We start from the raw sequence: 12965 nt of genomic DNA on the forward strand, positions 1-12965 counted from the left end.
GCATAGAGTTACATAGGAGACAGAAATGGAAAGGCGGAACTATAATTATGTAGTAATTAATGTACGGAGCTAAACGATAAACGAATGACGTAATAACTACAGATTAGAGGCAGTCATGCGACAAAATTTCGTAAACAATCGTACGTGCATTGACGTGACTAGTATTTTAGCGTAATTTAATGACAGCTAAGCATACGATTAGTGTAATTTTTTAATATTTTTTAATTGATATTATTAATAATTGTTAAACTTAATCGATCGATGCGTTTACAACAAATTTATATGATTCAAAAAGTAATAGCCAAATCAAAATAATAATAAAAAAAAATAATAGAAAAATAATCTCTTCTTCGAGGACATTAAACTTTTATTAAACCTTCAGTATGTTTCTCACAATTTGCACATAGTCGATACTTGTTCAACAAATCTCGGCGCACGGTGGACGTTATTATCTTTCCGAAATGACATTTACTCAGACTATCGCACCATCAAGAAAATTTCTATTAAATATTTTCTTTTTAATTTTGATAATATTATGTAATTTAAGCTTCAATGAAGATAATATGCCAACACTATTAAAAAATAACAAAAATAAAAGTATGTTTTTTGCATTTTAAAAAACTATGGTCATTTTACCCTAGTTTATCCTACTGTAACTATCGTAAATCGAACTTACGAAGCATGTAAATAAAAATGCATTTATCGAGAAAATTTAAAGTTTCGCGGAAGAATTTCATCACTCTTCAAGTACCATTTTCGCGCAAAACTACGAGATTATAAGAGGTCATACGAGTTTGGCTATCGCCTTACGATATCCCTTGGCTGGGAGCCTGAGCCGCCATAACGAGAAGAAGATGGCATTCTAACGGTTCACTGGCTCATTTTCTGAGGGATTCTTAGCTGGTGATCTACAAACTAAAAAAGTTTCTCGCGCGAGCAACTTTGGCAATTACGGGAAAGCAAACAATCTTATAAATTAAGCCTCCACATTCGCCTTCTTTCTCACACGACGGTCTTGTGCACTCGCGTGCACTCGCAAGCACAAGACCGACGAGGACAAGAGCGGGCAGAGTTCTCAGTTTATTCCGGAAATTCTCCGGAACTTGACGGTGCAGTAAAGTTCGGAAGGGAATTAATTGCACAGGCAAGGTATCGCACGGCCTTTTTTGTCGATTAAGCTGATTTTGAAAGCGGTTGCAGGACGCTCAAACACATCGAGCGACGGCGATAACATGCTAATCTTGTCTTACAAAGACTTCACTAAAAACGTACTATAGGAAATATTCTCCTTGAGAGAAACATAGAGATCTTATTAAAATCAAATGATATTTTATCTTTTTAAGACATTCTGAGTTTTAATGTAAAATATGTATCAAAAATTTACGAGTAGAAAATATCGAGTTATATCGATATCCATCATATTACGCAATATTTTAAAGTTATATCATGAGTTCTAAAAAATTACTATTTTTCAATCTTTTATAACGAGTATTACAGATTTTTCACACTTTTTCTAATATGTAAATTTCTCAATCTTTTATTAATTAATCTATTATTTTATTCAGCATTGAAATAATAATTTGTTAATATTTCTACAAAATTTTAACAATTAAAACAATATAAGTATTTTTATATAAAAATGTTAATAATTGACGTTATTATTCTTATATAATTTAATTATTTTATTTCTCTTTTTCTCTCTAATGTAAAAAAAATTCGACTTTAAAAAGTTTACACATACGTAAATGAAATTAAAACGACATTTAAAACATGTACATTTATTTAAAAAAATAGGTGTGTAAATAAAATTGATTTGTTCAAGCTGACACAAAATTGCATCATATTGCAATATAAATCGCAGGATTCTTTTCTGACAAAAAAAAATAAAATTCAAAGATTTGATAACAAATAGCACGTCGATTGTGATGTATGATTTATTTCGGTGACTTTATCGCAAGCAAAAAATTTGTTGCAAATATAATTTTCAATTTAATATCTCACATAATATATTAGCATAATACGTTAACACAATATATATATTTTATCGAGCAAATTTACATAAGCGTTATCAAGACTTTTTTCTTTTCTTTTTTTTTTAGACTTCCTCTTCAAAAGAATTTCCGCGCTACCGTCGCGAATCGATTTAACCAAAGGTTACGCATTCGATTTCCGCTGCAAAGTATCTAGATTCTACGATCCGAAGTCTTTTTCCTTCACGCAATTTCTATTTCTTTCTTCAACCATGATAGGATATATCACATAGAATAGTCTGGAATTAATAAATATGTAGAAGGTATTTTTATCGATATCAAATTTTGCATGTATTACACTTTTATCACATAATTTTACTAAATTTGGTTATATCCGGAGGTGCGGTAAAATCATGTAATACAATTTATAAAATTCATCATAAAATTTGACCGCTACAAGCTAAAGTCAGATGTCAATCTAGCGAAGAGACCTTCAAGTTGTACGGAGCTTCCGGTACAATTTTATTAAATGCACATTCAAAGATAAGGTCGATAAAATTTCCAGGGGTATCCACTGTCTCATAAATTTATCAGTGCTGCATAATCAAGGAGCTAGCCGGTTACAAGGAGAGGGCCGGCTTGTGCAAACACGACGTGGGACGTGGGACACCGCAAACGCGAAGAGACGGTAGCTGTGCAAACAACTTGGCCGTTAGTGCGCGTGAAATAAAGGATTCTGGCGTCCCGCTGGCCTGCGCACCCTTTCTTCGCAACGTTACTCTAACGCCCCTTTTCCGTTTATATAAACGCGAGGGGGTGAGAATAATTCCGAAAGAGCATTTGCAAAATAGGTGAAGCAGACGCGTAGAGCCTCTGGGAAAACTGCGTCATGTTTATATTTCCGAGTCGATTCATTATCAAGTCAATGCGAACTATTTACGGTGAATCGCAAAATTGAACTTACGCGCGCGACGATAGGATAATGTAAAAGTTACGAAGCACTTTGTAATTCTGTATACCGTAAACTGAAAAGTTAGTTTAAACCTTAGTATTAATGAGTTAAGCTTCGTTAGGAAGTAATTTCGGTCGTTATGTTCGCTTGAGCATTATGCGGAGTATGCTGAGGGTAACGCGATGAAACATTTTCTGATGAGAGTGTAAAAGTGCTGCGATAAAATTGTTACTCCGTCACGGCACCGCCCGCGTTAAATCTTTTAGAAGTTAAGCTCCCAAGAGAGTCGGTTCTAACATAAAGTTCACGTTTAGTTCACGTTTTACCTATCTCTTAGCGAATCTATTATTCGAAAAAGCTTCCTTTGTACAGAAAATTATTTATCTTAATATACATATAATGTAGTTGAAAACTGTGAAGAGGAGAGTAAAATGATTTTAGGATATTATTTACAAATGGGCACACAGTCTATTAAAACTGTTCGAAAAAAGATCGAATTATGTGAAAGAGACGGATATATATATATATATATATATATATATATATATATGTAAAGCAACAGAATATATTTCAAAGTAAGAAATTTCGCATGTCAATTTTCAAGTTCAACATTTTCCTTCTCAAGACATGTTGGCAATATCTAAATTTATTTATATCGTTAAAAGATTTTTAAGAAAACAAAACTTACGATATAGCATGCAGTAATTCCTGTCGCTGCTTTTCCTTGACCTTTACGCTTCCACCTTCCTCAAGGGCTACTTGTAATTCCCTTTGCAAGACTGTCAATTTGCGGCGCTCGCCTTCCAAGAGCAACGAAGTGACCTGAAACAACATTTCGATAAATGAAAAATATTCTATATATCACATGCATTATAAATTGTATAAATGTCAAATAGTTAAATAATTCAATTGAAATGAGCAGAATAAAAAAAGAATATTATTGCGCGCTCTCCATAAGAAGATAAACTTTATTTCATATTTATTTTACCAGTATTTTACTAGTTAATGTATTTAATGATAATAGCTAATAGCTATATACATATAAATAACAAAATCATTTTATCGTACAAGAGATAAAAAATGTAAAAAATTTATTTTCTAGAAAACCGTTTGTCATTTTACGAACTTTTGAAAGGCAGGATGCATTTTTCCTTTAAAAAAAATTTTTTAATTTCAATTTTTGTGTTGTATTTATAGTAATATGATTTTTTTTCTAGAAAAAAAAGAGTTTTTTTTATGCTCGCGTTTCTCAATCATTTCCTACCGTTGCCAATCGCAAAAGAAGAGAAACTGTTACTTTTATCATCCGAGACCGCGTTCGATAAAAGAGAAAATATTACAGAGTAAGACACTGTATCAACTCATGGCAATACAGTTCTTCCTTCGGTGTATAATCGTATGTCGGTTTCAGATCTTCTGTTTTCTCTATCAGCTACCGACCGAGCCTATTGAATTCCAATTCTTGTCTCTTTTATACAATTGACGATCGAATATTCGAAATAATCGCTTTTTTGTTTTCAAGTTTAAAAAAACAAAATTATTAATAATTTTAAAGAAAAATAAAGCATAATAATAAAAACTTTATGCATTCTCTTGTAAATAAAAAAAATATAAGTTACTATATTATTATAGAATTTGAGAGAAATACAACATACTTGTATATAACAACTCTTTCTATTTATATTTTTTATTAAAAAGCGTTAGCACTAACTTCGAATATGAAAAAGTGAATGAACAAAAACAAAGAAACATATTCGATCTAAGCACTTTGAAAAATGGCACTCTCATATGTTTGTATTTACGCTTTTAATGAATTCGGTTCTGTCTGTTATTTTTCACGCACACGAGATGCATGGTACGAATCTCTTCTCGTACGCAACGACGCGTGCAAATACGCACTCACGTGCACATGTAAATCGTTGTTGCTACGCCTACACACAACATTCATGATGTGCGTGCACGCGTGTTGCACGTGCGTACATACACGCACGCGAGCAGGGAGATACCTGAACAGATAACGATTCCTTCTAAGCTTGCTGCGTTCTTCGAAAACTCGCGCGTGCAAAATTATACATTCCACAATTGCGAAAAACTTCTTTTCTTTTATGCGAATGTATGAGTTATTATTGCCTATAGATTATATGTATGTGTGCGAATTCAACAAGAGATGGAAGCTCGAAAGATGCGTTCGCGAATGCGTGTCGTACAGTTCTTCTTAATCGGCGAACCACCATTAATCAGTTCCCCATCAAGATCATTAGGGTAAAATCACAAGAGATATTTCCAAGACGCGTTCTACATTCTTTTCCTTTCTCTTTTCTACGCTACGTATCTTGGTTTTTTTTTTTTTTTTTTTTTACATCTACATTTATTTTTTTCGTGAAATTAGAAACTTGAAAGTAAATATAGAATAATCAGAATAGAACTTTAAGAATTAAAAAATTTAAAAAAATGGAAAAAGTCGAATAATTTCAACATAAGATTATCTATTGTCATTGTAGCAATCCGACAAATTAATTAATCAACTATTATAATAATAAATTTTTATCATATAGCTATTACATAACTATTACATAACTTTAATTAATTAATATTTCTCTTCTTCTTTCTCTGTTTTATACATGTACGCATACATTTTTATTTATATTATGTATTTATTTATCATTCAATATTTTTATATGTTTTTAATTTTAATATAATTGAGATAGAGAAGACGGTTATATATTATATTTTTCCATCAAATTTTTCTGTTATATATTCCTATACAACTGCATTTTACTAGACTGTATATATAAATATTAGCAGCTATAAAAGAATTATTAGGATTCTACATTTTATGATTGCATCGACATATTAAATATCTCTGTTCCAAGTCGGAATTTAAATTAGATTAGATCACGTTCCACAAGCATATTACAAATGAGTTCGAAACAGTATTTACACGTACATCACGATCTGTATCTTTGCGTACAATAATAGTTTAAAATTTATCTTATCCTGTGCATCTCGAGATGGCGTAACGATGAGTAAAAAAAAGTATAAAGTACGATAATAAAATTATAATTTTCTCAAACAAGCTTGTATTTCACTTACATCCTGCTGTTCAACATATAATGTAAAACAGAATGTTAATTAATACATATCACGTGAATCATTATATACCACAGAAATAATTCCGGATTTGTGCTCGTATAATGTTTTTGTAATAAATATAGAATTTGTGTATAATGTTTTTGTAATAAATATAGAATTTGTGTAAAAAGTGTTGTAAAAAGAGAGCGGACCTCTCTGTATTTCTTTCACGAGAAATACAGCTTTTCGTTTATTGTTAGCAAATTATAACTTGTGTACTTGAATCTTTTTATATATAGTTTTTTATATACAGTAAGAAAGAACGCTGATTCTCGAAATGGATAGATGAAATCAAGGACTACACGATGTAAAGTAAAATCTCATTGCGTCGTGGAAACTTCAAATTGAATTGCAGATATTTGGAATTCCACGCGTATGCCAATACAGATGTCGGCTTGGAGAATACAAAAGAAATTTCTTTACGGTGAAAATTTCGTTCCTTTTACGTGCTTGTTATAACGCTGAGAATCTACATCAACGAGCAAGTGCACGCAAATAGATGCGTTTGCTCCACTTCAAGGTCTCGCCACTTTCAATTGAGTGTCTCTAGAGGTTCTTGAGAGAAAAAACTTGAAGAGTCACAAGGCTTTGTTTCGGCCTGAAAAGTTTTTCGAGAGAGAATCAGACTTTTCCGAGAACCTTTCAATGCGGTCAAAATTCGCGGCTGCACAGGGTGTCAATTATATTCACGCGATCGCCAAAAGTTACCAAACGTTTCTGAGACCAGAACATGTGAGAGAACGTGTCTGTCGTCAAAGTGTAATGCAATCTAGACTTCTATCTATCTTACAAGTGTAAGTGCAAACTTCAGTGATAAGTCAACTGGAATCGAGATGGCACATAAATGTTGAAACAGACTTGGTCAGGACAAACTTTTATTGACAAAGTTTTAATCGGTTAAAAAAAAGACTAAAACCAGCATTATTACTCACAAAAGATATATAATTATATATGACTATTTATTTATTATATATTTCTTAACAAGTGCCTTAATCGCCTTTCTGTAATTATAGAAATATTTATACCCGATAAGAATTATCCTTATATTGTCATTTTATCTTCACTCTTATTGCAAACGTGATTTCATTCTACACTTTTATATTAAAGTATGAACTCTACAATTCTATTAAATTTTCTACTTTATGACAAATAACGCCGACAGATGCATTGCATCGTAAAACGGATACGGAATGGACTTGGCCGTCTGTCGAAATAAAACATTGCGCAACTTCTTGGTACACTGACTCTGGTTATTAAAGATCGCTACGATACGATGCTGATTATGAAGGCACCGAGTTATTATCCCGTCTATCGTAACCGCGCATCCTCGCGGACGCCAAGCTACTTGAGAGAGAGATCAAGGAAATAAAACGATCGCTTTTATCGTGACGTCAATGTTCCGTATTAAATTGAACTTTATGCATAAGCGCTCAATTACGCGTAATTAAATTGTTAACGATATTTTATCACTACATTCGAGCGAGCATCTTGGTGGAATCCATAAAACACTAGTAGCACGGGGATTGCATAAAATATTTGCACGCGCGCATATATAATATATGTTTACGACGATATTTCGCCGCAACATATTATTCCTCCATCTCAGTGTGCGAGAAAATACATACGCAAGTATATAGAAACCATATTACAATAAAATCTCTGATCACAGAAAGTGGCATAACGAGACAGAAGCTCTCCGTAGACATTTGAAAGCTTTGCTTTTTTTTTAATTACTAAATCCCAGCACGCAACCGCGTAATAACTTCAAGGATCTTTCGCGGTTTTGCTTTCAGGTAATAATCTTGCATTGTTATGTATATATATATATATATATATATATATAATTATATATCGACATACTCTTGGGCCATCGACACGAAAAATGCTAATTTTAAGAAGGAAGATATCTCATTGTAATTAGCGCCTTTCTTAATATATACATACCGAGGGTTTTCGAAAAGTCTGGAAACGGTCGAATATCTCGAAAATAAAGCATTTTAGAGAAAAATGTTTCAAATAAAAGTTATTTGGTTCGAAAAGCGCCATTCAATGGTGCTATTGGTTTAACCTTGGATAGTCGTTTAAAGGTTATATGAAGATTACCTTGAATTTCTTAAATGGGACACCCTATATATTTTTGCATATTCTTGTAGCTTACCTCGAGAGCTTTCCAAAACACTATAATAAAATATTTTTTCATTAAGTATTTTTCGAGTTATGAGGCTTGAAATTTTCAATATTTTGACATCAAATACGAAATACCTCGTAAAATATTAATATATTTTTCGATTATCTTATTTTAATACTTTTTAGCACATAATAATAATCATAAAGAAAATACATGGTTGTTTTTTGTAAAAAAATCGAAAAATTAATATTTCACAAAATATTTCGTATTTGATGTCAAAATAATGGAACTTTCAAGCCTCATAACTCGAAAGTACTTAATCAAAAGAAGCTTTTCGAACCAAATATAATTTTTATTTGAAACATTTTTCTCTAAAATGCTTTATTTTCGAGATATTCGACCGCTTCCAGACTTTTCAAAAATCCTGTATACATCAATTTATATACGTGTATAACCTACGCGTATTAATAATTAATAATTTTTAATTTCCCAACAAAACATCGAGAAAAATAAATGAATCTATATGGTATCGTTTTCGAAATGAGCGATTCATTTGAATCAAGCAATCGGCTACTCGCGTCAATTCATTCAGCGGCAAAGCACGATCCTTAATTTCGCTTTCCATTAGCTCAACGATCCTCTCAACCGCAATTCTGTTATGTCGGAACGTTACTCGCGATCGAAACGGATAATATTATCCGCGATGAAGCAAATTAACCGGCAAGTCTAGCCGGAGAAATCTAGCAAAGCAAAGCTACGAAGAGAGCGAAATCTCTTGATTGCTTTTAAGCGAATGTGCGCGCATGAAACTGCCAGCTTCAACAACATACAACGATATTTAATATTTAATGTCGTACATTTAAAACACAAAAGGACACGTAATTGTAAAGGAACACGTCATTTCAGCTTATCTAATTGGTCGTGCGTTTGCATGTAACGAGTCTCTAAATATCTATGCTAATCGCTTACTCGCACTTTTTTTGCTTTCTTCTTTTTTTTCTTTTCCTCAAAATCATTATTATATCTCACTTATACGTCACGCTGTTTTATGCTAATTTAAATTATTTCAAAGTTTTGTACGCACATAACTTTTTAACTTTATTGTAGGGAATTATACGTAATGTATACGAAATTATCAAATCATAAGATGTTGACAAAGTCTATTTATAATTTTGCAATTGCGTAATCTGATTGACGAAAATTGTCCTGTTCTTTTTTCTTTAATCGGATTGAACAATCAATCCTTATTATGTGCGCCATTAAAAATCAAGCTGCTTGAATAGTGTCTCATTATTTAGAAAACAAAATGCAATGTGAATATGATATGTTTGATATCGCTTATATTATCACAAGAATGATTCATTCTACTATACATATGTACTTCGTGTAGCATACTGTTACATCGTTGTAGAAACAATACATGTTATGTGCAATACAGTGTCCATATAATACGAGATAATTTGCGCAAAACACTTTGATTCGCCAGATAATCAAATTTACGGGAAAACTCAGAAAAAAAAACCTATCTTCAAATTCAACAAAAAAAAAAAATATAATATAAAAATTAAAGAATATACTCATTCTTTGAATAACTTCGATTTTATTTTTAATTATAATACATAATTCTTCGCGATTAATGCAAAAGTGAAAACGATCCTGGATTCATCGGACCGTAAAACCGGGTTGTAATACACACGTGTGTAAAACTTGCAAAATGTGTCAGCTTTTTTTCCTATGATGATGCGATATTCTGAGTAAATGTCATTTCGCAAAGATAATAACGTGCGCCGAGAATTGTTGAACAAGTATCGACTATGTGCAAATTGTGAGAAACATACTGAAGGTTTAATAAAAGTTTAATATCCTCGAAGAAGAGATTATTTTTTTTTATTATTATTTTGATTTGGCTATTACTTTTGAATCATATAAATTTGTTGTAAACGCATCGATCGATTAAGTTTAACAATTATTAATAATATCAATGGAGTATTAAAAAATTACACTAATCGTATGCTTAGCTGTCATCAAATTACGCTAAAATACTGGTCACGTCAATGCACGTACGATTGTTCGATAAATTGCGAAATTTCGTCGCATGACTGCCTCTAATCTGTAGTTATTACGTCATTTGTTTATCGTTTGGCTCCGTACATTAATTACTACATAATTATAGTTCCGCCTTTCCATTTCTGTCTCCTATGTAACTCTATGCGTGCAAGGTTTCCAACTCTCGTATCAATTTTCCAATGTAATTTCCTTATTACAACGAAATTGTTCACTATTATTGCAATTTTACTTTTAATAAATCTTGTAATATTATTTCTTTCTTTATTCTATTTATTTTCTGCATTTATGGTCAGATTTTCTCTTCTCTACAATCTATAATATAGCATCGCGATGCTATTAGGGTAAACTCGAGTAAGATGGCCATAGTTTTTTAAAATGCAAAAAATATACTTTTCTTTTTGTTATTTTTTAGTGTTTGACATATCACCTTCACTGAAGCTTAAATTACTAATTTAATATTATCAAAATTAAAAGGAAAATATTTCATAGAAATTTTATATTATCAAAAGAGTACAACTTAAACATTGGCCATCTTACCAAACTTTTAAGAAAAAGATGACCATAGTGACGGAAAGACGGCCATAATATTTATAAAAAAATAGTGAAAACGAAAATAAAAATTATAGATCATATAATAATTTACATATCTTTATAATATGTCTGACGTCGATTACGATAGCTTAACTGTAATTTATTCGACGTTGATAACAGTTTTTAGTGGACAAATGAAAAACTTTGCAGGTAGTGAAAAGTAAAAATATGATATAAGATTCACAATATCGTTATTTCGAACAATGTATGCGCATAAATTACTGTAAATATCGATTATCTTTGATAATGATTAAAAAAGCGCACTATGTAGAGATTATTGAAAAAATTACAGCCTATGGCCATCATACCCTAGTTTACCCTATATATATATATTTCTGAATTATTGATTTCTTTAGCAAATAACCTATCAATAATTTAGTTTAATCAAACGTGATAGATGACAGATAAGAAAACATGATTGGAAAATATAAATTTCCAATGGCAAATATTGATAATATCTTATACAAGATCCATCGAGCGAGAAGAAGAAAGATAAATCATCAGATTGATCGCCGTGACAAGGAGGAGAGTGCAACGAACAAACTTTCCTTAGTTGTTTCCGATGGTTGGCCGTTGTATCAGAACCGACATGGGTTTTCTGGGTCGAGCCTCTCACTGGCCTACACTACGATCACGGGCAAAAGTGACCATTGAAGTCAACCAGCGTTCAACCCTCGGGTGAATGGACAACCAATTCCGGATCGAATGTATTCTCGCCTTCGTCAAGGATATCAGAGATCGCGTATTAAGTTACGTTCACTCTTCTTTTTCAATCTTGTTCGGATGTTCGAGGCCTCGCCGCGTTAACGAATATACGAATTAATTTGATGACACAAATTTATAATCTTTTGTACGCGTTTCAGCTGAATGAATTAACTGCTCGCGTAAATCTTACCTCTAATTGAACTCCAAAGAGATCTCTCGATCTTCCGGGTCTGGGAGCGTTTAGTTCTTGCATCTCGGCTGCTCGTTCTACCAGTCCCATTTCCTCGAGATACCTGTAAACGCAACAAAACTTGTTAAAATACATTAGGGCTTTAAATTTTATTAGGGAATTTTTTCTCTTTTCTAATAACGATAAATAATACGTGTATATCTGTAAATGAGTATGGTTGAAGGATATTACCATATGAGTCATATACTGTTTGAATAATCAGAACCGTTTCGCAATCATCGCGCATAATATCGAAAGTGTAACATGAAACCTTCCATTAATTAGTAACGCTTTTTCTTTCAATCAGAATAATAATTATGACACATAAATTATTAATCGCAATACCAACATTAGAGGAAAGTAAGGATGTTAGAGAAAAAGAGTTTAACAAATATATGCTATTTTCTTTCTCTCTTGATATATTAAATCCGTTTCTAGTTCTGCTCGTGAAACAGAATATCGTGAAATAATAAGTATCATAAAACATACAAATGATATATATTAAGCAAAACGAAATCAGAAGTTTCATTAGCGAAACTAAAGTGTTCCAACGGAAACGAGGTGAGCTTGATATATACGAAACATCCTGCAGAGGAATATGAATAATTCAATGGAGAAAAACTCACGACTGTTCTAAATGCGTTTAAATGTCTGCAAGCACGCCGCGAATACAAATCTAGCTTTTACGCGGAAAGATACTTAAGATAATTAAAGCCATCGAGGACGATTGCTTTACCCTTCTTTCTCTTCCTTATAGTAAAGCACAGATTCGCGTAATATCAAAACGCTTTTGCTTGCGAATATTTGCGAAATATATTCTTAGACAATCGGTTAATTTTGAATTTATTCGTCGATGGAAAGAAAAACAGATTCATGTATCATGACTGAAGGTATAATCTTATAATTTTGGTTTAATTTCATTTTTGTCAAAATATATTTTTTAAAATCGAATTTTTTCAATATTGTGTAACTCGAAAATTATGTCGTTTAGGACAGTGGTGAATCTAAATTTTTTTTTCAAGAAATTACCGTCGAAAGAATCACGTCGTAAAAAAAGTCCTGTCGTAAGTTCAAATAGTAGAAAAAGATAAAAAGTGTTTTTGTTAAATTGAAAAATACAATGTAGTTAAAAGCAAGACTAGAGTTTTAAAACAAATACACTTGTATGTACTTTACAAAATTCATTATCAA

The 12965-nt window shown here is 31.9% G+C and overlaps 1 protein-coding gene across 2 annotated transcripts in view; it reads right to left on the reverse strand.

Moving 5' to 3' along the window:
* LOC140664137 (uncharacterized) overlaps positions 1–12965 on the reverse strand; it is a 115867-nt gene that overhangs the window by 59306 nt on the left and 43596 nt on the right. For both annotated transcript variants that reach the window (XM_072888925.1, XM_072888923.1), the window contains exons 2-3: positions 11736–11838; positions 3611–3744 (exon numbers count right to left, since the gene is read on the reverse strand). In XM_072888925.1, coding sequence (XP_072745026.1) covers positions 3611–3744; positions 11736–11825 — 224 coding nt within the window. In that variant the 5' untranslated portion in view covers positions 11826–11838. The remainder of the gene's footprint in view (positions 1–3610; positions 3745–11735; positions 11839–12965) is intronic.

Source organism: Anoplolepis gracilipes, chromosome 3, assembly GCF_047496725.1.
Source record: "Anoplolepis gracilipes chromosome 3, ASM4749672v1, whole genome shotgun sequence".
NCBI classification, from domain to species: domain Eukaryota; kingdom Metazoa; phylum Arthropoda; class Insecta; order Hymenoptera; family Formicidae; genus Anoplolepis; species Anoplolepis gracilipes.